Raw genomic sequence first — 27,440 nt, 5'->3', positions numbered from 1 at the left:
AGTCCAGTGCTCAACCTGAAGGGCTTGAACAAATTAATCAAGAAGACACACTTCGAGATGGAATCCATCAGATCGATCGTAGATATCAGAAGGGGAGACTTTTTAGCAGTCGTTTACCTCAAGGATGCTTATGACATATACTTATCCATTCACAAAATGTATCCGATTCAACATCATGAGCCAGCATTATCCGTTCGCAGCTCTTTCCTTTGGCCCCTCCTCAGCCCCTCAAGGTTTTCACAGATATACAGTAGTGGTCATGAGTGACTACAGTAGGCAACAAATATGTTTAGTCCCATATATGAACAGTATCCTGCTAAGAGCCAGATTCAGGGCGAAAGCAGTCATTCATAAATTATAGAGTACCTCTCATTCCAGTGACTCATGGGTCACTGAGATGGTGCAAATCATTAGGCTCGATCAGTTGGGTTCTTCTAACAGACGTAAGCTCTTCAGGATGGGGTGCCAACTAGCAGGAAACATTCATCCAAGGGATTTAGTCCTCAACTGAAGCAACATATATCAACATTCTGGAGAGGCGTGATCTTCAAGGTGCTTTCGACATTGTTCTATCATCTGAAGGGTCTTCCAGTCAAGATACACGCTAACTATCACAGTGGTTGCTTATATAAACAATTGGGGAGAATCCCTCAAGCCCCAAGAACATTTGCAAGACGTAACAGATGGGCAGAACACCATATCACAGCTATTTGATGGTTCATATCACAGGACACCAGAATGTCGAGCTGTGTTTTTATGCAAAAATATTATAGACCCAGGGGTTTGGTCTCTGGAGCAAGGAATTTTCGTAAATATTGTTCACAGATTTGTACAGCTATCAATAGATCTCATGGCAAAAAAAACACAACATCAAATGCCATCTCCTTTTTTTTCCCAGACACTGAGATCACCAGGCATGAGGAATAAAACACAGAATCATAAAATTATACGATCCAATTCCAGCAGGGATGGTTAACATTGAAGGCCGTCTTTTCTCATGGCTATCACTTGGTAAGAAGAGTGAGTCAACTTAGTGCATTGTCTTGTGACCCCCATATTTTTTATTTTATTTTTCTTGCATTTTCCATGAAGACAATGCTATTCTCAGGACAGTACCTAACTTTCCGTGCAAAGGTGGAGTTTACATTAATGGAGAAATAGTGGTACCTTTCTTCTGCCCAAACTCCAAGAATCAGAAGGAAGAATATCTGCACACTTTAGATGTGGTTCGAGTTCTCAAGGCATATATTGACTGGACAGTTTTGTAGATGATAAAGAAATGTATTCATCCTCTCTGCAGGGAAACAGAAGATAACGGCAACAAAGACTGTGATAGCCAGATGGATCAAGGCCCTCCATCAAAAAGACATATAGGGCATCGACAAACTCACTACCAATTTAATTAAAGGCTCATTCTACCAGAGCAGTAGCAATATCCTGGGCTACGAAACCTGCATCCGGAGAACAAATTTGCAAAGGAAGGTCCTCCAGGTGGTGGTATCACTAATTTGCCCAACCCATTTTTTATTTTTCCCTCACGAGAATTGCTTTTGTATATTCCCCCATGTCATGCCCTGACATGGAAGAATGGAAGAGAACGTACATTTTACTCTCCAATTTATTTTCTTCTGGTGCCTCCTTGACAGAATGTGCCTAGTTCCCAACTCTATATTGTTTTTTTAAGCAGATTTCACTGTGCATTTTCTTTCTCGCATGTTCTACCATTTTCTATTTTCTTTTATGGAATTCTATGTATGTTTTTGAGCTTGGCTAGACATATAAATGAGAGAGAGAGGCATAGAAGGGGCTTTCTAAGACCTCAAACGGGTCAGACGTATGTCCTACCTTTGGGTGGGAGAGCATATCCCTCCTGTCATGCCCTGCCATGGAGGGACCATGAGAAAATAAATTATCGGTGAGTAATATTTCCTTTTTCCACTATCTCTCCATTGTCATTATTTTTCTCAATTTACCTTCAAAACCGCGAGTGTCCATAAATCTGATTTTGCCTTCAGATTTTTTTTTTCCCTTTTCTTTTTAATTAAATATATAAAACACTTATTTTTAGCATATGAAACCCATCAGTGATATTCATTCACTCTGGTATTATGTGGTACTGCATCTTCACTTGAATTTTAGCAAAACAGCTTGGAGGATTGGAAACTTGTAAAATGTTTATTCTGTCTAGTTGATGGCCTTTAACATCTTTGCTTCAGTCCTTTTTATCTTGTCTTTGTTTTACATGCTTAGCACGGCCAAATTAGAGAGTCTAGAAGTCTGTTTGATGAAATATTCCTCAGTCCTTCAGAGGTATGGAACAATTTTACCTAGTCTAGATTTTGATAATGCATTCTATGCTGTGAAGCTAACTATTCCTATTTCATTCTGTCTATTTCTCGTATGGAATGACTTTTATATGAATTGTTCAATAATGATTGTTACATAGTAATGCTAATTTTTATTAAATGGCACTGATTGTATATGCAGCATAACATTTTACATGCTTCACAGAGGAATATGAAGGGACTTGTCCCAGCCCTGGGACTGATCTGAAACCTGAGTTACCGTCTTTGAAGATTAGGAATAGGAGTCCTCTTGTGGTAATGTCCATAACACACAAGTTACTTAGAAAGCACCCCTCACTCTCTATTTTTGCATAATGCGCTGTGTGAGATTATTAATGAAAAGACCAGTCCCAAAATAACCCCCATAGATTAGACCATAGTTTTCAAAAAACTTTTTTTTTTTTTTTTTTTTTTAAAGTGGTATACTTTTTTAAAATATATTTTTCCTGCTGCGTTTTGAGCCATATAATCTTCACTGGAATGCCCTTAATTCATACTCTGGACTGTGCGATGGAACCTGACTTTACCACAGTAGTGACATTATGAAGCTTTCTTGCTTTTCATCAAATGCTGCATTATGAACTCAAAATATTTTGAGGATGATTCAAACAGTAAAAAAACAATAATGTAAAAGGAAAAAGAGAAATGAACAAAACTCTACTGTGGAGACAAATCAAGAACACCACGTGAAGGGTATATATTTTAAACGAGCTTTAATGTTGTCCAACTACATCTTATTATATATTTGTGAAAGCACTGTATGCCTGTCTGCATCTTCCTGTGTCCCTAGGGGAAATCTCATTGGTCCCTTGGGCCGCCCGCCCCCACACCTCTCATTGGCCTGAGGCGGAGTGACCAAACACACACTCACACTCTGTTGCTTGGCCTCACTCTCCCCCGTCAGTTGGACCGCAGCTCACCTTCCACACCCCCCCCCCCCTCCTCTCCCGGTGCCCCTCCTCTCCCGGTGCCCCTCACTCTCTCCCCCCTCCCCACCTCACCCAAATCCCCACGCTCCGCAACATCCCCAGCCGCACCATCACCCTCACCGTGCGCCGCTCCCGGAGAGGGGAACCGCGGCCCTCCTGCTCAGCAGCAAACTCCAGGCTCCTCCCCCCTCGGTCACAACGAGGAAAAGCGTGGCGCGGCCCGGGCCTCCTGCACTCCCCCTCACGTGCGCCGGCTCCCGGACGGAGGGGAAGCGCGGCGCGGGCCTCCTCACATGCACCGGCTCCCAGACGGAGGGTAAGCGCGGCGCGGGCCTCCGGCCACTCTTGCCCCCGCCAGCTTCCCGAACTCACCTCCTGCCCCAGCCAGATGCCACGGGGTCAAGGTAAGTCACCCACCGTCTCCCACCCACGCACTGTCACCCAGTCACTTTCACCCAGTCACCCACTTTCACCCAGTCACCCACTTTCACCCACTCACCCACCCACCCACTCACTTAGTCACCCACCCACTCACTCAGTCACCCACCCACTCACTTAGTCACCCACTCAGTCACCCACTCACTCAGTCACCCACACACCCACCCAGTCACCCACTTTCACTCAGTCACCCACTTTCACTCAGTCACCCACTTTCACTCAGTCACCCACTTTCACTCAGTCACCCACTTTCACTCAGTCACCCACTTTCACTCAGTCACCCACTTTCACTCAGTCACCCACTTTCACTCAGTCACCCACTTTCACTCAGTCACCCACTTTCACTCAGTCACCCATTTTCACTCAGTCACCCACTTTCACTCAGTCACCCACTTTCACTCAGTCACCCACTTTCACTCAGTCACCCACTTTCACTCAGTCACCCACTTTCTCTCAGTCACCCACTTTCACTCAGTCACCCACTTTCACTCAGTCACCCACTTTCACTCAGTCACCCACTTTCACTCAGTCACCCACTTTCACTCAGTCACCCACTTTCACTCAGTCACCCACTTTCACTCAGTCACCCACTTTCACTCAGTCACCCACTTTCACTCAGTCACCCATTTTCACTCAGTCACCCACTTTCACTCACTCAGTCACCCACTTTCACTCACTCAGTCACCCACTTTCACTCACTCAGTCACCCACTTTCACTCACTCAGTCACCCACTTTCACTCACTCAGTCACCCACTTTCACTCACTCAGTCACCCACTCACTCACTCAGTCACCCACTCACTCAGTCACCCACTCACTCACTCAGTCACCCACCCACTCACCCACCCACTCACTCAGTCACCCACTCACTCACCCACCCACTCACTCAGTCACCCACTCACTCAGTCACCCACCCACCCACTCACTCAGTCACCCACCCACTCACTCAGTCACCCACCCACCCACTCAGTCACCCACTCAGTCAGTCACCCACTCAGTCAGTCACCCACCCACTCAGTCAGTCACCCACCCACTCAGTCAGTCACCCACCCACTCAGTCAGTCACCCACCCACTCAGTCAGTCACCCACCCATTCAGTCAGTCACCCACCCATTCAGTCACCCACCCATTCAGTCAGTCACCCGGGGGAAGCCCAACCCTGTCGTCCGCCCCCCCAAAATTACATCCCGGGCAACGCCGGGTCTCTCAGCTAGTGCTCAATATTTTTTTGCAGTTGTGGAGAACATATATTTAACATGCTAAGAAAATGAGAAACCTGCCTATTTCTTTCTATATGTCGGTGCCGTTACGTTGCTAATCAGCTGACCCATTATTCTAAATATTGTAGTGCAGTGGTTTTGTATTTGTAATACATTTCTGATGTACACACCATGCTGTACATAGCATTTTGCAGGCACATTAAGTCCCTAAGAGAAGGGAAACAAAAGAAAACAGCGCACAACGCCAAATAGTGAAGCAAATTCAACAATATATTATAGAATTAAAAAGGGGGTAATATATCTGCGTACATAAAAAAGGTTGGTAAAAGGCATGTAGTGTGTATCACACTGTTTACCACTCGGCTGTTAGCTGTAGATTCAGGTGCTTGCTTCCCTCTGCTGCTGCAGCTCAGTTGATTCTGGGGCAGGACGTCAGTCTTTTCACTCCCAAGGGGATTTCCCTTCATGCATCCAGGTTCAGCAGCTGGTACTGGGGCTCGGTGAAATCGCTCCTGCTTCCTAGCCGATATGAAGCTGCTCCTGTACCTTGGCAGGTGTATCCTCTGCAGAGAGGTTAAAACGCAGCTTGCTGCTGTCTTCGCAGCAGTGGTGGATTCAATAGGGAAGTTTGAACAGTCTTACAGAGTCTCTCACAAGTGTCCAAAACAGCACACAGGATGAAATAAAAACAGGACAGGCCAACACATAGACAAAGGCCAATGTAAGCAGATATAAGGCAATAGAATGTTACATCCAACTAGTTTCGTAGAATTAACTACTTCTTCAGAGAAGAAGTAGTTAATTCTACGAAACTAGTTGGATGTAACATTCTATTGCCTTATATCTGCTTACATTGGCCTTTGTCTATGTGTCAGAATCAACTGAGCTGCAGCAGCAGAGGGAAGCAAGCACCTGAATCTACAGCTAACAGCCGAGTGGTAAACAGTGTGATACACACTACATGCCTTTTACCAACCTTTTTTATGTACGCAGATATATTACCCCCTTTTTAATTCTATAATATATTGTTGAATTTGCTTCACTATTTGGCGTTGTGCGCTGTTTTCTTTTGTTTCCCTTCTCTTAGTGTGTGTGGGGTGCTGAGCCACCCCTGCGTTTACAGCTGCAGACGCCATTATCCCCAACACGGTTATGTGGCACTTATTATTTAATGTTTAACTATCTCACTGTGGGAGTTGTGGTTTAATTTTTTATCACTAAATTGATGGTATAGTCACTGCACTGTATATATTTATACATTTAAACTTTATAGGTAGTTAGGTAGTAGCGCACAGTTTTGTTTTTTGTGTTTACATTAAGTCCCTGCTTGACGAGCTTATAATCTACTGTTGGTGCCTGATTCATGGGGAGATAAAGTGACTTGCCCAGAATGACAGAAGACTGACACTGAGTTCCAGTCTGGATTTACAACTTGCAAAAGGCAGTGTTCTTAATACTAAGCTGTTGCTTGTTCAGTCCTAAAAATAAATAAACACCCCTTACTTTTTAACTCCACATGTGTTTACACAATGGTAATAATTAGTTGAAATGATCACAGCAAGATTCTCACCATTACCTAGTTATGGTAGTACCTAGCACTACCAGCAAGTGTCCTACAAAATCCTCTAAGCCAGTGTTTCCCAAACGCGACCCGGTTATTTTTGAACTTCTCCTTCGTGACCCACTAAAAAATGTATCGCCTATAGGTAAAATAAAACAGTTATGAATGTCCATACAGATTTCATATATTCTCCCAATCCCCTCTATTCTCTCTCTTCCCCCCGTCCCCATTCTCTCTCTGACCTGCACAGTCGCACACTTTCACTGACCTATAGACACTCGCACAGACAGACCAACACAGACACTGACCACGCACAGACACCCACACAGTTAGACCTGAACAGACACAGCCACTGCTGGCAAGCACAGACACACACACAGCCACTGATACACACACACACACACACACACACACACACACACACAGCCACTGATATATACACACACACTCCCCTATACACACAACAGCCACTGATACAAACACACACTCTCTCCCATATATATATTCACACCCACCCACACTCCCCTACACACACACACACACACACACACACACACACACACACACACACACACACACACACACACACACACACACACACACACACACACACTTCCCTATACACGCACACAGATACACACACTCTCTCCCCTATACACACACACAGAGATACACACACTCTCTCCCCTATACACACACACAGAGATACACACACACACTCCCCTATACACACACACACACACACACACACACACACACACACACACACACACACACACACACACACACTCCCCTACATATATATATATATACACACACACACACACACACACACACACACACACACACACACACACACACACACTCTCTCCCCTATACTCATACACACACACACACCCACTGATACATACACACACACACACTCCCCTATACACATACACACACACACACACTCTCTCCCCTATACACATACACACACACACACCCACTGATACATACACACACACACACACACACTCCCCTATACACACACAGCCACTGATACACACACACACTCTCTCCCATATATATATACACACACACTCCCCTACACACACACACACACACACACACACACACACACACACACACACACACACACACACACACACACACACACACACACACACTCCCCTATACACACACACACTCCCCTATACACACACACAGATTCACACACACTCTCCCCTATACACACACACTCCCCTACACACACACACACACACACACACACACACACACACACACACACACACACACACACACACACACACACACACACACACACTCCCCTATACACACACACACTCCCCTATACACACACACAGATTCACACACACTCTCCCCTATACACACACACACTCCCCTATACACACACACAGATTCACACACACTCTCCCCTATACACACACACACACACACACACACACACACACACACACACACACACACACACACACACACACACACACACACTCCCCTATATACACACACAAACACAGATACACACACACACACACACACACACACTCCCTTATACACATACACACACACACACACACACACACACACACACACACACACACACACACACACACATACACACTCTCTCCCCTACACACACACACCCACTGATACATACACACACTCACACTCTCCCCTATACACACAGCCACTGATACACACACTCTCTCCCCTATACCCACACACGCACTGGATAACAGAGGCAGCACAGACACACACACAGCCACTGATATACACACACACACACACAGCCACTGATATACACACACACTCCCATACACACACACACACACACTCCCCTATACACACACACAGATACACACACACTGTCCCCTACACACACACACACACACACACACACACACACACACACACACACACACACACACACACAGAGATACACACACACACACACTATCCCCTACACACACACACACACACCCCCACACACCCACTGATACATACACACACACACACACACACCCCTATTCACACACACACACACACACACACACACACACACACACACACACACACACACACACACACACACACACACACACACACACACACACACACACACACTCTCCCCTATACACACACACACACACATACATACACACACTCTCTCCCCTATACACACACACACACAGATACACACACACACACGCACACACACATACACATACACACTCTCTCCCCTACACACACCCACTGATACATACACACACACTCTCCCCTATACACACAGCCACTGATACACACACTCCCCTATACACACACACTCCCCTATACTCACACACTCCCCTATACACACACACACACAGCCACTGATTCACACACTCTCTCCTCTATACCCACACACGCACTGGATAACAGAGGCAGAAACGGATGTGAGTGACTGGAGGGGGGGCAGGGGAGAGAGAAAAGGCCGCGATCCGAGCAGGGGGCTCCCCGCCTCCCCCAGCCCGCCAGCGACCGTGCAGCCACCACTGCTCGCCCCCGCGCCATCTCCCGCACCCGGCGGGTGCACCCCCGTTACCACTTCCTACCTACACCAAGACATCGTGTCCTGTGGGCGGCGGAGCATGGTGTCGGCAGCCTGCACCACTTTAAGCACCGTCCCAGACCTCACCTCAGGCCGCCGCAAGACACTTTAAACATTTGTTTTATTATTTAGTTCTGGATAATTCCTTTGTCATTTCTAGATTTTCTAAGTCCTCCTTGCTTCCCTACAAAAAAAGATATAACAAAAACAATAAAAAAATAACCAATGGCATGTTGTATTTCCACGATCTATAAGAAGTCTTCAATACATTGAAGTGCTTAATCATATTCATAATTTATATATTCAATGACTTTGGAGGCTTTCTCTTAATGTATCTGTCATAAAGCCACCTTGTTAAATGCACATTTTGGGATAAACTTCATCCCCCTGGAAATAAATATGGTGCAGTATTGGTAACGTTTCCATGTTCTGGTCTATAAGAGGAGACTCCAACAAGTAATATCCCTATGAAACTCAAAAGTTATAGTGGACAAACACAATGAACTGGCTATTTGAAAACTGTCAACTCATTTACATTTTATTCCTCATGGAATGTATGAATAATTGAAACACTTACTTATTAGTACATATATTAAAGAACGTTTTAATTTTAATTACAAAATTAGCAGCTAAAATAAACAGAATATTAAAATAATAAAAATACACAAATTTACAGTTCATAATTTTTTCAGATTTATGTTCAATTCACAGAGACAAACATTTTTGTGTTTGTGTGTATTTTGCAGGTTCACCTCCCTCCCCCCAATGCTATCGGCATATCGTGTGTTTGCCTGTGCATTAATTAGAAGTGCTATATGTACAGAGTAGGCTTACATTATACTGTTAAGATTGGATATCCCTGACATACCTGAAATGTTTTTGCATATACTGTATATTGAAATAAACAGAGTATACCTGCATTTCTTTGTATTTCTTGGCTCTGTTGGTAATAATGTTGCTGTGATTTTTGTCATGTGCTTAAAGGCATTTCTTGGTGAACAAAATGTTGTGGCATTATTTGATAATATTCCTCATTTGTTAAAGTTACTGCTGGAAGACTTGACTGTATGTTAAATAAAAATGGAAGGAAAGTAATATTGCTAAAATTGTCATTACATTGTCATTACGATAGAGCCTCTTGTATCCTAAATTAAAAAGGTACATGGCAACTATTTTCATGCCAGTCTCAAACAAGACTTGCTTGCGGCAGAAAGAGATGAGGTGTAGAACTATCAGATTCTGTGTGTTCTGAAATGGAGGTTGCTGCCTATATTTTCCCAGTTGTGGTTAATAAGTTCAGATTCTCAACAGGGAGCAAATTCTGCTTAGAGAGAGGTGTGTTTTTTTTTTTTTTTTACAGTTTCAGTATCCTAGAATTGAAAAGAATCCATCTCTAAATAAATACTTTTTGATTAGCCTAGTATTTCAATGGGGGTTTAAAAAATAAAAAATAAATAAAATTACTTGCTATTTATTCATTCTATTTACATAAAAAAAAAAAAAACAAGGGCTGTAGAAACATTTATGTTTTAGTTATCTGTACTTCCAAATGGCTATCGAATATTTTTGTAACAACCAATATCTAGTTTGTAATGGCCTAAATGTCTGTGTTTTTATTGACCCATATGAATATGCTTTTCATTCCCCACTGTTTTCACACAGCAGATACATATGCACTACTGACATATTGACAATGTATTCAAACAGGAAGAAGAATACCCACCACGGGATGACTTCAGTGATGCTGATCAGCTGAGAGTTGGAAATGATGGCATCTTCATGCTGGCATTCTTTAGTAAGTCATTTTCATGTGTTCATAACTATTATCTTTTCAAATATGTTTGTTTTGAAACATGGTTTCTCTAGTTTGTGACAGAAGGTTCCAGAGGATTTGCCAAAAATGGTTACTACTGTTTTTTTAGTAGCCTTCATTTCTTATGAGCAAATGAACAAATAATTATTACAAATTTTTCCCCCCACTTTTTTTGACTGCACCTTGTAATATCATTTATTTCTAAAGCGCCCAATTATTCTGCAGTGGGGTACGGAGATTTGATAATGATGTAAACCGTTACATACTGTACATATAAGGACAAGCATGCATAACGAGCTACAAAGAGGTACACAATATATAATTTTAGCCAAAAACATCTGCTTATAAACTCTATTCATTTATGTGGTATGAAGGCGCATGCGATTGAGTATACTTTCTCATATTCCTTTTCCTACTGTTATATTTTTGCAGGAATTTTTGTACATTTTACAATCATATCCTTTGTTTGTGTAGTCATTTTGTGGGTTTAGGCATTGTTATTAAAGTATCCAATTGTGTGTATTAACTGGTTAGGCAGCTTATTGAAAAGTTGTAAATGATTAGGGTAGGGTTTCGCTATACAAACCATAATATACAACCAAAAAGTGTTTATTTCATTTACTACTTTTCCCCTTCCTTTTCTTTTTCTACATTTTTGTTTTCGTGCTTGTTTTGGATTTTGCATCATTTCTTTTAAAAATAATTCTGAGTTCTTTGCTTGGTACAGCAACAATTTAGGCCTCGTTCAGGGTGCCAGAGGCAGGAGTTGGAGGGAGGGCGTTCGGGAGGGAGGGCGGCAGTCTGCTGGGCGATGTGTGTTCATCCTCCCCAGCAGACTTTTTCAGGAGTTGAGGGGGCGGGGCTACAGACGGCAGGTTAGGGATCCAAGTTGCAGTCATGAAATCATTCTCAAGAATGATTTCATTGGCTGCCTCGGTCCCAGTGACGCTGCTGCAGCTTCAAAAAACGAATTTTTTGTTTATTGAAACTGTAGCCAGCGTCAACTCCGTACTTCGGAGACAGTGCAGCTGCTACCCTGACAACCAGTATTCAATTTGAATACTTTGTGTCCCACGGCAGCACGCACGGCAGCACGCCCTCCCTCCGAAGCCTGCACCATGAACGAGGCCTTAGAAAGTAAAATCCACTCCCTCTATTGAAACAGGTGTCTGAGACACCTTTATGAGCTCTGCCTTTGGCAACAAAGTATCACACACATCTGTTGCTGTGTTCCCAACAGCAGACTGTGTATTGCTCTGAAAGATGTAACAATGTGCTACACTTGGGAATAGGTTACATTGCAGTTGTAGCATTTCACTGACTGCAGCACAGTCAGAAGGCGGCCATTTAGTTAGTCACACAATCAGGATTTTTACAGATTTAAAACAGGAGCACCAAAACGATTTGTCATCTTAGGTAAGAATGTAAAGTTATACATTGTCACATGCTTTACATATAAAATAAGAAAAATAGGAATGTAGTATTGTTGCTTTCATGTGTTTTCTATTTTTGTTGATTGCGTAGCTGTGATTAACTTTATTATTAGATTTGGTTCTTGTGGTCGGTGGTATTTGTTACACCAATAGTACAAATCTTAATTGGCAGGGATAAGCAACACAATTCTCATTGTCAGCTCTTAAGTGTTACTATGCACTATATATCAACTACTAATTTGTATCCGTTTGCAACACAAAATAACCCAGTTGTTTTTTAGATGATGGTACGCCCGCACCATGATTAGTAGGTAGCACAGAGGAGACACTTTAAAACACTAAAAGGACAACAAGAGATGGAGACCACCTTGGTTATCATCAATATTGTACTGTAAATAAATACAGGTCTTCCATCCTCCCTGAAAGGAAATGAGTTGCAAGTGACTGTCAAGCAATGTTTTGTTTGGCAAACTGAATGTATGCGCTTTCACAATCCAAATATATTGTTAGCTAGTTTCTGAAAGGTTTTCCTGATGCCTCACTGATGACCTGTAATCACAATTATGCCTCTTCATGTTTACAGGGTGTTTTTAGTGCTGTTATTACAGCCAAGTCATTTTCTTTATTGCTGTATATATAAATATGCAGTGTAATTGCATACATGTTGTGCTGGTGGTCACTCTGGTCGTGAATATTGTCTAACTTTCAGTTACATTGAATCAGGGATTAGGTAGTTGCGTGGTGTAATAACAATTGGACAGAATTGTTCAGTGTAAGGCAGGAGTCTGCAATGTATTTGTTGTATTTTCGCCTCTTATGTCTTCATGTGCAGTGTTTAATAGACAAATCTGAATGGTCCATTTCATGTGTTCCTACAAACAAGTCTTACATTATGAAAGTGACACTTTTTAATAATATAATGGAGAATAGTCTCTTGATTTTAGACTACAGAACAGCAGGGAACTAAATGATATCAACTATTCAGAGAGAGAGGTTATGCTTCAATTATGTATTTTTAAGTAGGAAGCCTCCATCTAGTGGTGAATATGCGCATTACATGAGTGAGCTTTGTTTCCTGGCCTAAAAGCACAAAATGGAGCACATGCTGATTTTCCAATTCAGTGGCAACAGATTCCCATCACCAGAATATTTTATGGAATAAAAGTGTGTGTAGTAAATGTGTCCATATAATACATACTGATAGTTATACAAAAAAGATTGTGGCACAGAAAAAACAATAACTAGAGAATTTTAGAACAAAATCATAGTGGAATCCATGTGTACAATCTGAATACATACAATTATAATTTAAATAAAACTGTTTACAAAATAGTAATTACACTTCTAAACCATGTCCTATATTGTGTGTACACCATAGCAATGCTCTAATAGGCAGACCCATCTAATTTGCCTTGCATTAAATCCCATAATGAACATTAATACCTTTTTAGGCCGCACTTAGGGTGAGGTCCCAGTGCGTTCAGTTGCACGCGCGCTTGGCGGAGGGGCGGCGCGTGCACAGCGCTGCACCGCCATCTGCAGTCCTGGGAGAGTGGGAGCGTTTGCGACGGAAGGGGGCGTGGCGGTAGGTTTGCAGGGGCGTGGCCATGACCTCACGGGGCTGGTTCGCCCTCATTGGCTGAACCGCCGGGGTGGGTGTGGCCATGCCTCCGTCGCAAACTCTGAGTTTAAATTCCCCTGCCTGACTGAAAACCTGTTGCGCACCTCTGGGGAAAGATGCGCGACAATGTAGTAACTGGGACAGGCCTGACTGGGGAGGGGCGGAGCGGAGCTTGAACGATGGCGTGCGCTGTAGAAGGGACTTGGGCCGCCCCCTTTATAGTGCGCGCGATGGCGACGCGACAGATGACGTCACCCATCGCCGTCGTCACCCGGGAAAGTTGTATTTTGCTATACAGCGACGTCGCAAGCGACCTTGCCATTGATTTGTTCAGAGGCTGTCACGTGGCGGCAGCTCAACACGCACACGCTGCAGCTTAACACGCACACGCTGCACCTCTACACGTGCACGCACGCTGCAGCTCTACACGTGCACGCACGCTGCAGCTCTACACGTGCACGCACGCTGCAGCTCTACACGTGCACGCACGCTGCAGCTCTACACGCGCACGCACCTCTACACGCGCACACACCTCTACACGCGCACGCACGCTGCACCTCTACACGCGCACGCACGCTGCACCTCTACGCACGCACGCTGCACCTCTACACGCGCACGCACGCTGCACCTCTACACGCGCACGCACGCTGCACCTCTACTCACACACACACGCTGTACCTCTACACACACACACACACTGCACCTCTACACACACACACACACACACACACACACACACACACACACACACACACGCTGCACCTCTATACACACACGCTGCACCTCTACACACACACACACGCTGCACCTCTACACACACACGCACACACGCTGCACCTCTGCACACACGCTGCACCTCTGCACACACGCTGCACCTCTGCACACACGCTGCACCTCTGCACACACGCTGCACCTCTACACACACGCACAAACGCTGCACCTCTACACACACGCACACACGCTGCATCTCTACACACACGCTGCACCTCTACACACACGCACACACGCTGCACCTCTACACACACGCTGCACCTCTACACACACGCACACACGCTGCACCTCTACACACACGCACACACGCTGCACCTCTACCCACACACACGCTGCACCTCTATCCACACACACGCTGCACCTCTATCCACACACACGCTGCACCTCTACACACACACACGCTGCACCTCTATATACACACACGCTGCACCTCTACACAGACACACACACACGCTGCACCTCTATATACACACACACACGCTGCACCTCTACACACACACACACGCTGCACCTCTACACGCACACACGCTGCACCTCTACACACACACACACGCTGCACCTCTATACACACACACGCTGCACCTCTACACACACACACACACACACGCTGCACCTCTACACACACACACACACACATACACACACACACACACACACACACACTGCACCTCTACACACACACACACACACACACACACACACACACACACACACACACACACACACACACACACACACACACACACTCTGCACCTCTACACACACACACACACACACACACACACACACACACACACACACACACGCTGCACCTCTACACACACACACACACGCTGCACCTCTGCACACACACGCTGCACCTCTACACGCACACACACACTCTCTCCCTCCCCAATTCAACTGAATCTGGCAGCTCTGTTCACGGAGGATGGGGTCACTGCCACGCTGCTTATTCCTGACCAATCCTCTGCCCTGTCTCAGAGCTGTTCTGAAAGCTGATTGGCTGGAAATAAACACATTGGAAATAAACACATAATAAGCTGCAAAAATTCCGGGCATTACTGAATGAATAATGCCTGGAATTTTAACCAAACAGAGAGCAGGGATTTCAATAATGCCCAGAATTTTACAGCTTTAGCCTATAATGTTGCTTACTGGGACTCCAAGCCTTGCAGTGGAACCTAATCAATATTGTCTTCAGAATTTATTACGTAATACTAAAAACAACAACAAAAAATACAGAAGGAGTGACACAGGGATTAAAGGTACTGAAACAATGACACCGACTTTGAACTGGAGTCTGGTTGATATTCCGGTTCCTGTTGGAGACCAGGTTTATTGTACACCTTTTACCAGGATCATAAATTGAGCAAAACAAGGTAATGAAATAAATTGAGATTTATTCACAAAAATAGACATACACACAGTAGAACACAAAATACAGGTGAAAAGACACACTTAGGGACTGGGGTCAAAAACTAGACTTTGTTAGCTGCTGTGCACTCTAAAACAGAGTTTGTGCTTGACCGGGACTTGCTCCAAATGTCCTGGAACTCAAATCAGCTTGAAATCCCATCCATGACCGCTACGTTCCTTTCTGAGAACTTGGTCACAAAAAGCTGGACTTAGAATATTTTACGGACAGACTTTTCTGAAGCTGGTGCTCTGCTGTTCGCGCAAGAGCACTTTGAAAAAACCCGCCCTACTTCTGGCGCTCAGAATCTTACCGGTGATTGGCTTAGAGGTTTCTTATAGTATTTTGGAGTTCATTCACAAAATACTACAGCCAATCAGAGCATTGTCGGCCTGGAAAGCTGGGTAAGCGGAGAATCTGAATCTGCCAAGGACATGCGAAGTTTGCCACCTTAGTCCCTTGTTATTCAGATGCCACTGCTGGGTCAGGCTCCTCCAAGTCTGGTGAGACAAATGGCAGCCCGGACGACTGCCTTTCATCCCAGGACATGGGTTCTTAAGCCCCGCCCTGCTACCTAAATGGTCTTCACACCCCTGTTATCCTCTGGTGGCAGACTTACTGGCACCTAACTTGGTAGCCCTGGGAACCTGTTGGAACATTGGTTCTGAATGTCCCAGCTCATTTACCGTGCACAACAGTATATACCATATTAAACAAACTATTAATAAAATATACTTTATATTTCCTATGTCTCTGGGTATGGGGAATAGAATAGAAAGCTACACTTTATTTTTTAATTGCCTTTATTCCCAACACCTATCTCAGAGACTTGGAATGGAATCTGAGTCCTCTCACAACCTTCTAATTATGGTTGGAGTGCCCATGAACCCCAATACAGGTTCTGGGCATTAACTGGATATCCCCCTTAACCTAGGGACCCCTCATAGTTTCAGGGTCACTTTGCATCCCTTTGCCCCATTTATCTTTCTGGGCTGTGCTGAAGCAGGGAACCCTAGCAGTGAGTCGCGCAAGTGTTTCCAAGGGGAGATATTGCCGGGACAATGTGCCTACATGTTTCTGAGAACCAAGCATGATTCTCAGTTACATTTTTAAGGGGACCAACAATTCTGGACCCCAACTACCCAGGCACATTCTGCCAACTATTTCTCTGCAAAAAAACCCTTGAAACTCATACCCTAGCAATCCCTGCTTGCTGGCATTCCTGGAAAGGCAAAAACACATAAATTCTTTAACGCATTTTATAGATTATGCATTTACTGTTGCTGGGTTTAAGAGCTGACACTTTTTTAACCCTTATACACTTATCAGGTTACCCCCTACCATTACATCTGTTTCTTTAGACCTTGGTCATCTCTTTGTGCCTCTGGCACTAAAACGGTTAGGTGAGAGCTGCTGATGGAAGGGGGGGGGGGGGGGTTGGGGTACAGGACACAGCCGGGACTCCTGTCCCGTGCCCGGTGTGTAAAGGGACCTGAGCCTCCTGCCAGCAAACAAACAAAGTGTCCTGATCCATAGAAGGAACCTGCTGGAAGGTGTGCTCGAGACAGCATACTATAGGTTGGTGGAAGGCAGGCTTCCCTGTCGGGCACCTTCGTGCACAACTTCCAGCATGCAGCTCAGCAAGCCCTCTCCACAGGCCTCTCAATAGGCCCCCTCAATCCTCTAGGGCGGGGGGTAGGCTCCTGTCCGCCCCCCTTTCACTGTATCTCTCCCCCCCTCCCTTTGTGTCTCCCTCTCATCTTTCTTCCCCCCTACTCTCTCTTCCCCCCTACTCTCTTTTCCCCCCCTACTCTCTCTTCCCCCCCTACTCTCTCTTCCCCCCTACTCTCTCTTCCCCCCCTACTCTCTCTTCCTCCCTACTCTCTTCCCCCCTACTATCTCTTACCCCCTACTCTCTCTACCCCCTACTCTCTCTACCCCCCTACTCTCTCTTCCCCCCTACTCTCTCTTCCCCCCTACTCTCTTCCCCCCTACTCTCTTCCCCCCTACTCTCTCTTCCCCCCTACTCTCTCTTCCCCCCCCACTCCCTCTCCCCCCTACTCTCTCTCCCCCCCCTACTCTCTCTCCCCCCTACTCTCTTTACCCTACTCTCTTCCCTCCCCCCCTACTCTCTTCCCTCCCCCTACTCTCTTCCCTCCCCCCTACTCTCTTCCCTCCCCCCTACTCTGTTCCCTCCCCCTACTCTCTCCCCCCCTACTCTCTCTCTCCCCTACTCTCTCCCCTACTCTCTTCCCTCCCCCCTACTCTCTTCCCTCCCCCTACTCTCTTCCCTCCCCCTACACTCTCTCCCCCCCTACTCTCTCTCCCCCCCTACTCTCTCCCCCTACTCTCTCCCCCCTACTCTCTTTCCACCCCCCTACTCTCTCCACCCCCCTACTTTCTTTCCCACCCCCCCTAATCTCCCTCCCCCTACTCTCTCTCCCCCCCCCCTACTCTCTCTCCCCCCCCCCCCATTTTCTCTCTCCCCCCCCCATTTTCTCTCTTCCCCCCCCATTTTCTCTCTTCTCCCCCCCCCCCCACCCCCCCCCCCCATTTTCTCTCTTCGCCCCTCCTCTCTCTCGCTCTCTTACTCCTCCAGGTCCATATCTCGCCTACCCTCCCCCAGGGACTCCAGGTGCGCCAGAGGGGGCCCTGCTCGTTTAATTTGTTCTGGCCCCCAATAGTTCTGTTTGTGGCCCTGTGTAAGATTGGGGCAAGGACTGTACCTGTATAATTGTATCGGCAGTGTTGTGTATTGTAACTATAGAGCACTTTGTTTCATGAAGCACTACTCTCCCAATGTGACTTACTTTGTCGCAGTGTGGTATTTTGTCAGTACAGTAGAGTCCCGATTATCTGACGTAAACGGGACGATGGCGTGTCTGATAACCAAAAATTATGGATAATACGGAAAATATCAGGCTTACCGGCGACCGCAGAAGAGACTGAAGACCACGGGAGCGAAGCAGCACAGGAGGAAAAGACAGCTTGCGGCAGAAGAAGAGGACTGTCAGCGCCGCTCTTCTCCTGCTCCGCTCACATGGTCTCATGGTCTTCTCCTGCTGCCACCGCCGCCCGCTGTCTAACTCCTTTCCGCTGGCAGTCCTCTTCTCCTGCTGCCAGCTGTTTTCCTCCTGTGCTGCTTCGCTCCCGTGGTTTTTAGTCCTCCTGCCACTGACAGTAGTGAGGAGATGGGGGGTAGCACGTAGATGTCGGATAAAACGATGTGTCGGATAACAGAAAGTTGGATAATCGAGGCTCTAATGTATAATGAAAAAGAAAAGGCATCTAACATTTTTAACGTTGCAGACTGCATGAACTTTACTTTCGCAATAGAGCATTTAAGGCTGCTATAACATCAAACTTCTGAAAAACCATAGGGTTTTTTATGAACCACCGTCTGGTTTGTATGAAAATAGTATTCAGTCTATCATGTGGTTACTTTGAAGCATTGGTCAGAAGGAGGTAGCCAAACACTTAAAAAGCGGGGGCCAAGTTTTAGGAAGTGACCCGTATTCAGTAAGGTCGGATACAGGCGATTGCACTGCGATCATCCGAAAACTGCCATTCAGGTCCATTTGCAATTGGCAGTCCTTGCAGTGATATGTGTATGTGATGGGTTTTACGATGAAGCAATGATGAGCAATGCAGTACAGCAACCTTTGGGTAGTCTGTGCTTTAATTATAGCAGCACCACATCATTTCTTTTCTAGATTAGTAAGTAGCACAGTGGGCTAAAATACTGGTAAAATTTAAATTCAGCTTTGAAGGAACTTTTTGTGCTTGAAGATTTTAAGAAAATAAATACATTCCTTAGAAAGGTACAAAGTAAGCATCATGTCATGAGAGAATGTGTGCACTCCTATTCAAATGAAAACAAGATGACCAGTATTTCCGACACGTTGGGAAGTTTTGAGATGCAGGTGAAGAATTACAATTACAGTTAAAAAGACACTTTAAATTATAATGCTTTAACAAGATATTTATGACAAGGTACAATGTAATTGGGCATGTTGCAACTAGATGGTTGTGTGTATTTTTTATACTGTATGCAGTAGAGAAGTTCTGCTTTTATTAATTATATTTCTCTTATTATAGTGGCATTCATTTTCAATTGGATTGGATTTTGTTTATCTTTCTGCATAACCAACACAATTGCTGGGAGATATGGAGCAATTTGTGGTTTTGGTCTCTCACTGATCAAATGGATTCTAATTGTAAGGGTAAGTCAGCCACAACATACTTTTATCTTTTTAAGCAAAAAGCAGTAATACAAGGGGATTTTTTCTCTTTTTTTAAGTTAATAAAACACATTTATAGGTTTAAATGCAGATGCAATGTCGCAATGTTCTTTTCATTTATAGCCACACACGCATGCTGCGTTCCTGCACTCGTTCCTCTGGGAAATCTCATACTGTGGCAGATTTTCTTAACTACAAATTTATCCTATCCTGTTTCAACTCTGCCATATCCCAGTCTAAACAAACCTACTTCTCTTCGCTAATCAACACTCACACGTCTAACGCACGCCGCCTCTTCTCTGTCTTTGACTCTCTACTCAGAATGCCATCTGTTACCGGTTTTTCTTCCTCCATTTCACCTCAGGACTTTGCTGACTATTTCAAGACAAAGGTGGATTCCATTTGTCAAGACATCCTCTCTATATCCTCCTCACATTCTACACCTCTTGTTAACTCTCCTGTCTTCCTCAACTCTTTCTCAGCTGTCATGGACGAAGATGTGTCACTGCTGATCTACTCTTCTCCCTCTACCACTTGCCCTCTCGACCCCATTCACTCACATCTCCTCAAACCTCTTGTTCCTACTCTAATCCCTACACTCACATTTTCATCTCCTCCCTCTACTCTGATACCTTTCCCTCCTACAAAAAACAAAAGTCCAAAGATGCATCCAATATGACAAAAATATACAGTGCAATACATATATATCTCGTGAAAAAGGGTCATTTAGTTAAACCCTTTGGCCAAAGCATTTTAAGCCTGCAAGCCACTTCAAGGCATGACCAAATATTGCAGGTCCTAACACTGATTAAAATTCTTATTTACCTCTATAGTTAGAGGAAGAATTATCGCATTGGATCTGTCACAACCAGCTGCATGAAAGAGAAGTGCCTATTTAGATAGTGGGGAGGGGCTATCTTAAACCCTGGGAGGGAGCAGCCACACTAACCTCCAAAACAGCTGAGACAACTGGAAACAGTTAATAAACACACAGATACCCAGCAACCTCTAAACCCCCCCCCCCCCAAAATTACCACATAAAAAATATATATATATATAAATGTGTGTGTGTGTCCATTGGAGTGCTAGTGGGCATGGCTAAATGTATAGAGCTTGCTGGGTATATGTGTGTTTATTAGCCTTTCCCTCCTCCATCAAACATGCTACAGTTATATCCTTACTCAAAAATAGCAAGCTTGACCCTACACGTCTCTATCGTCCTATCGACCTTTCTCCCTTCCCCTTCCTGCCTTTTGACTCTAAACTCCTTGAACACCTTGTATTCTCTCGCTTGCTCCATTTTCTCACCTCTCTCTCTCCTAGATCCTCTACAATCTGACTTCCGCACTGCTCACTCCACGGTAACCGCCCTCACTAAAATAACTAATGACCTCCATTCTGCCTAAGACAAAGATCATTACACTCTGCTCATATTGCTCAACCTCTCTGCAGCCTGTGATACGGTGGCCCACCCTCTTCTCCTTCACATTCTCCATACTCTTGGTATCCGTAACAGAGCTGTATTCTGGATTTCCTCTTATCTCTCCCATCGTACTTTCAGTGTCTCATTTACTAACACCTCCTCATTCTCTGTCGATCTCCCTGTGGCTTACCCCAGGGGTCTATTCTGGGATCTCTTCTCTTTTCTCTTTACACACTTTATAGGTGACCTTATCACATCTCTTGGGTTCAAATATCCCCTCTATCCTGATGACGCACAAATTTACTTTTCAACCACTGATCTTACACTTGCTGTACAGACCAAAGTCTCTGAATGACTCTCCGTTATGTCATCCTGGATTGCTCTCCGCTGACTCAAACTTAACATGTCAAAGATGGAGCTCCTCATACTTCCTCCCAAGCATGGACATACTGCCCCCTTCTCCATTACTGTTGGCAGCACTATCATACACCAAGTATCACAAGCACACTGCCTACTGTAGGTGTCATATTCCACTCCCTCACATTTTCCTCTGTTGACTATGTAGTCCAAATCTGTAGTTGTTTTTCTCCATAACATCTCAAAGATACACCCTTTCCTCTGTTGCTCTTCTGCTAAAACTTTAACACAGGCCCTAATTTTCTCCTGTCTCGACTATTGTAACCTTCTACTGTCCGGCCTTCCTTCCTCTCACCAGTCTCCCCTTCAATTTATCCTAAACTCTGCTACTAGAATCACTTTACTTTCTCCTAAATCTGTCTGTGTCTCTCTTGCTGAACTACCTTCCCTGGCTTCTTATCAAATCTCCTAAGACACACAAAATTCTCCTCACTTTTTAGGCTGTACACGCTTCTGCTACTCCTTACATCTCAGCCCCAATTTCTTGCTATACACCATCCCGACTCTTGTGTTCTACTCAAAGATGTCTTCTGTCTACCCCTCTTGTATTTAAAGCCCTCTTCTGCCTAAAACTTTTCTCCCTTACTGCCCCACACCTCAGGAATACCCTACCCTCAATATTTGACTGGCACCCTCACTATCCACCTTTTATCGCATCTTAAAACACACCTCTTTAACAAAGCATATGGGTAGCTCCGTGGCTGATACTATACACCTCATACATCTTCCTTGGCCCCTTGCAGACACACTAACCGTTTACTCTCTCTGTACGTTCTTCCTACTTACCACTCAGATTGTAAGCTCTTTGGGCAGGGACTCCTTTTTCCTAATGTTACTTTTATGTTTGAAGCGCTTTTTTGTTATATTATATCGTGTGTTTTACTGCTGTGAAGGACTATGTACATAAATGGTGCTATTTAAATAAAGATATACACGCAGTGCATACATACATTATAGAAATAATTGAAATCACACCACCATTTAGATTCTGATTTTGTATTCTTGAGCAACAAATGTTTTGCATTGTTTCCACTAGCAGAAGTAGAACAGTAGTAAATAATTTGTAATCGAAGAAAATCTGAGGCTGTTCCTTTTAATGTTGCCTATTAAAGCTACAATACAAATGTTTGAGCATGCTAGTTACAGTGAAATAGTAGTTGAAAAGTGATCCCTGGAACTAGTGTGGGTTGAGCGGGGGAAATCTTCCCTGTACGCAGCCTGATAGTGGGTGCAGAATTTGGTTTATTGTACAGGCATACCCCAGTTTTAAGGATACTCACTTTAAGTACACTCGCGAGTAAGGACATATAGCCCAATAGGCAAACGGCAGCTCACGCATGCGCCTGTCAGCACGTCCTGAACAGCAATATCACCTCCCTACCTGTACCGAAGCAGTGCACATGCAGGGAGACTAAAGAGCCTGTTACAAATGCGTTATTTACATCAGTTATGCACGTATATGACGATGGCAGTACAGTACATGCATCGATAAGTGGAAAAGAGGCAGTGCTTCACTTTAAGAACATTTTCGCTTTACATACATTCAGTACTCCGGTCCCATTGCGTAAGTTAATACGGGGTATGCCTGTACAATTTTTGGGGCATATTCTCAAAGCTCGGGATCGCCGTTTCATACTATCTGACCCAGAAGCCACATTTGCTTCAATGGGCCAACCGGGTCAGATCACACGGAATGGTGATCTCGGAGATTTGAGAATATGCCCCAAAGAATTTCAATCATGAAACATGGGTACGAATTGTCCATCGGGTGTGGAATTTCACAAGGGGAGGAAAACTAGGGAACAAGAGGAAGAGTAACTAAACGGTGGTTAAAATGTCTCAAACTGAAAAGTAAAGCTGAAACTATAAACATGTTGCATTTAGATTATAACATTTGGGGAGGGGGGGGGTGCAGTTGGGACTTGCCCCAGGTGCAAAAATACCTAGTTCCGCCTCTCCACTTATTTGTTGAAAAAAATGAAATTGCATTCGATGTATCATGAGTTCTTTTGTTATGCACCTGTCTTGCCACTGTGTGTCACTGTTGCTACAATTATTGCTTGAGCACATTTTCTTGTGTTATGGGAACATCTGTGCTAATAATAGATGTGGCAGCATGAGAACTGCATAATAATGGGCACCAGTGTATCTGGTTTATAGATGTATGGAGCTGTTTACCCGGTGAAGAGTTCTTAATGTTACAGGGGCTACTTTATGAAGTTCCAATAAATACATCTCTTATAGTCTCAATCTCCTTTTATTTGTTTATTCCACTATGATTTAAATACAGGAAGCCTAATTAAGATAGGGGAGGATAATGTACCTTGCTTGTAGGGGGTTGCACATAATGCATTAAACTTCAACACTGAAGACCTGCAATCTTTACTTTATAGTGACACATTCTAGAAGATGTTATTGCTTCATACCATTTTTATTGATCAGTTATGAATGTTTGATGCATAGAAACACAATTGGCAAGGCCTACGTTTGGAGAAACAAAAAAAAAAAAGACCAGTTTAACGTGAACATTAGATGATTATTTATGGGACAAATCTTTGAATGCCATTTTACTTACCAAATATTTGAATCTCTATGCTGATAGAGGCACAACATTGTTTGGATTGTTGAAGCTGTTTCTGTGGCAGCAAAGGGGTTAAAGAAGTTTGCAACGCAATTTGTTTATCCATACACTCTACAGCAGTGTTTTTAAACAGGGGTTCCACTTCCTAGGAACTCTGGGGTTTCCCGAACATCCCTTAATGGTTTCCTGCAATTTTTAATTAAAAAATGGTACCAAATACAGAAGAATTTACAATCAATTTAATCTCAGGCGCGCTATTAGAGAGAGTTGGGGTTCCTTACAATGCATCTGATCTCGGATGCGCTATTAGAGAGAGTTGGGGTTCCTTACAATGCATCTGATCTCGGATGCGCTATTAGAGAGGGTTGGGATTCTTTACAATGCATCTGATCTCGGATGCGCTATTAGAGAGGGTCGGTGTTCCGCAGAATTTCACAATGTAATTATAGGGTTCCTCAACAACATTTTTTTTAAACTACAGTTTTAGTGTGTGTGTGTGTGTGTGTGTGTGTGTGTGTGTGTGTGTGTGTGTGTGTGTGTGTGTGTGTGTGTCAAACAAAATGACTTTCCTTTAAAATATTACATTGTGCTATGCTATTGATTGCATTGATTCCAAGCAGCATAGTGCTAATTAACCAATGTACTGTATAACTCCAGTTGCTTTGCTTACACGTCTGCTTAATACCTATGTACTGTATTATAGCATTATCCAAATAAATATAAACATAATCTAACCATGTTTAGAACTATTTGATATTCGGACACAATGATGTTTAAATGACTCTCCAGATTCCTTGCACTGTAAACGTGAAGTGGATGTGCATTTATGTTGCTATTACAAGCACTGTATTTATATGGCCATTACAATTATGGCTTTAGGTGGAAGTTATGTGGTAAAATTGATCTCAAAAAGAAAAAAGTGAAACAGCTTTAGCAAAGTTATTTTAGAAGCGCTGAAATAATTAACATTAGTGAGAGGGTTTTGGAGTGTTCAGTGAGGAGATTATTCAGTCACTTAATTAAATATTGTACAAGTAGTCCTCGCTTTACGCCGTTCCGCTTTCCGTCGCATGCGTTTTCCGACGGCGCATAATGCAGTCCAAAAATGCGTTATCCGCTGCTGTTTTCGCGTATCCGACGATGGATACCGCCGCCGGTTAACATGGGTCCTGCTTTCTGACGGTCCACTATCCGACGCGGATTTGCAGGATGCATTCTGTCAGTAAAGCGAGGACTGCCTGTATATGTTACATTTAATGCAGAAGTGTTAATACTGGGTCTTTCCACAAGAAAGTTGTCATTCAGTAGAGTAGAATACTGTTGTACATTAAGCATGTTATAACAAGTCAGAAAAAAATGTATGTATGTTTGTTTTTTTGTTTTTTTTTATGAAATAATTTGCGCATACCATATTGAAGACCAGGAAAAAAGTGAGCCTAATGAATCCTGAAGACTTTTGATCAGTCATTTTATCAGTGAAGCGTACAGCCTGTCTAGGGAGGCACTGCCTGTCTCCAGTATCATCCTCCCAGTATCATTCAAAGCGTGCCTCGTCATATTTCCTTATCACAAGAAGGACAAAACGGTTTGCCATGGTCAGTAACAGGGTTGAAACACCACTTCAAGGTTCACTTAGCCATGTTCTGCTCTCTGCTGGGAACCAAATACAAGAACATCTACTTTGAAAATGAAAAGACTTTAATGAGTCTGAGGCTTTTGAGGTTGGTATCCTTGGCAGCGGTTAGCCATAGGGGGTTACTGAAGGTCAAAAGCTCTTCTTTTAAGGGGTTAGCTGTACATCCCGTCTGATAAGATTATAGTAGGATTTGGTGTTAATGGTTAAAGCAACAGTGTTATAATGTTTTGGTACAAGGAGGGGAAAAAGGGTGCAGGATGATAGTACTTCAGTAGGTAACAAGAGCACATAATATTCTGATTTTAAATGCATATATATAGTTGTATATAGTATATTAAACAATATTTAAGAGATCTCTAACAAGTTTTCTCAATTGTGTTTTTTTATTTTTTATAAAGTTTTCTGTGATTCAGTTTTTGTCAACGTGACTAATGTTAATGTACTATATTTTTATTAACCAGATGAGTACTTTTTAAAGCACTTCATTGCACTTCAGGCAACTTCACCCTTAAAGTATTAATTGCACGTCTTCTAAAAATAACAATGTTTGATTTGTTTCTTTTTATTTGTAGTTTTCTGATTATTTCACTGGATACTTCAATGGACAATATTGGCTTTGGTGGATATTCCTTGTGCTTGGTAAGTTTCCCTAGCTGAATTAAATTGCCATTCTGGAAATATTTAATATCTTAGATAGGCATTCCAACCAAAATAGATAAGTTGAATCAAATGATCAAGTAGTGCATATGTCCTTCAATCCTAAAGACAGGTAATGAACACAAACAGAAATAAAGAAATACCCATGTGTATAATGTGAACACATACATTATTAGGAAAGAAAGACCTTTCTTAGTTCAAATGACTTATGCAACACACTTTATGAAATGTCCACATGCACCAACTCAAAATTTGAAGGACTGCATGAAAGAGCATCTTATCGATTCATGTGTTAGAGGTGGCATTATTACAGTTACCCCATATATTTCA

General features: G+C 43.7%; 1 protein-coding gene across 3 annotated transcripts in view; it reads left to right on the top strand.

The window, feature by feature from the left end:
- Positions 1-27,166, top strand: part of NDFIP2 (Nedd4 family interacting protein 2) — an 82,929-nt gene extending 55,763 nt beyond the window's left edge. For 2 of the 3 annotated variants that reach the window (XM_075590875.1, XM_075590876.1), the window contains 4 exons: positions 2,251-2,310; positions 10,811-10,898; positions 20,254-20,378; positions 27,026-27,166. In XM_075590875.1, the coding sequence (XP_075446990.1) occupies positions 2,251-2,310; positions 10,811-10,898; positions 20,254-20,378; positions 27,026-27,106 (354 nt within the window). In that variant the 3' untranslated portion in view covers positions 27,107-27,166. The remainder of the gene's footprint in view (positions 1-2,250; positions 2,311-10,810; positions 10,899-20,253; positions 20,379-27,025) is intronic. The other variant, XM_075590877.1, reaches the window with a different exon arrangement.
- The last annotated feature ends 274 nt before the right edge of the window (positions 27,167-27,440 follow it).

Source organism: Ascaphus truei, chromosome 3 (genome assembly GCF_040206685.1).
Source record: "Ascaphus truei isolate aAscTru1 chromosome 3, aAscTru1.hap1, whole genome shotgun sequence".
NCBI classification, from domain to species: domain Eukaryota; kingdom Metazoa; phylum Chordata; class Amphibia; order Anura; family Ascaphidae; genus Ascaphus; species Ascaphus truei.
Note: the sequence above shows the minus strand (reverse complement) of the source record. Positions and strands in the feature narration are given on the sequence as shown.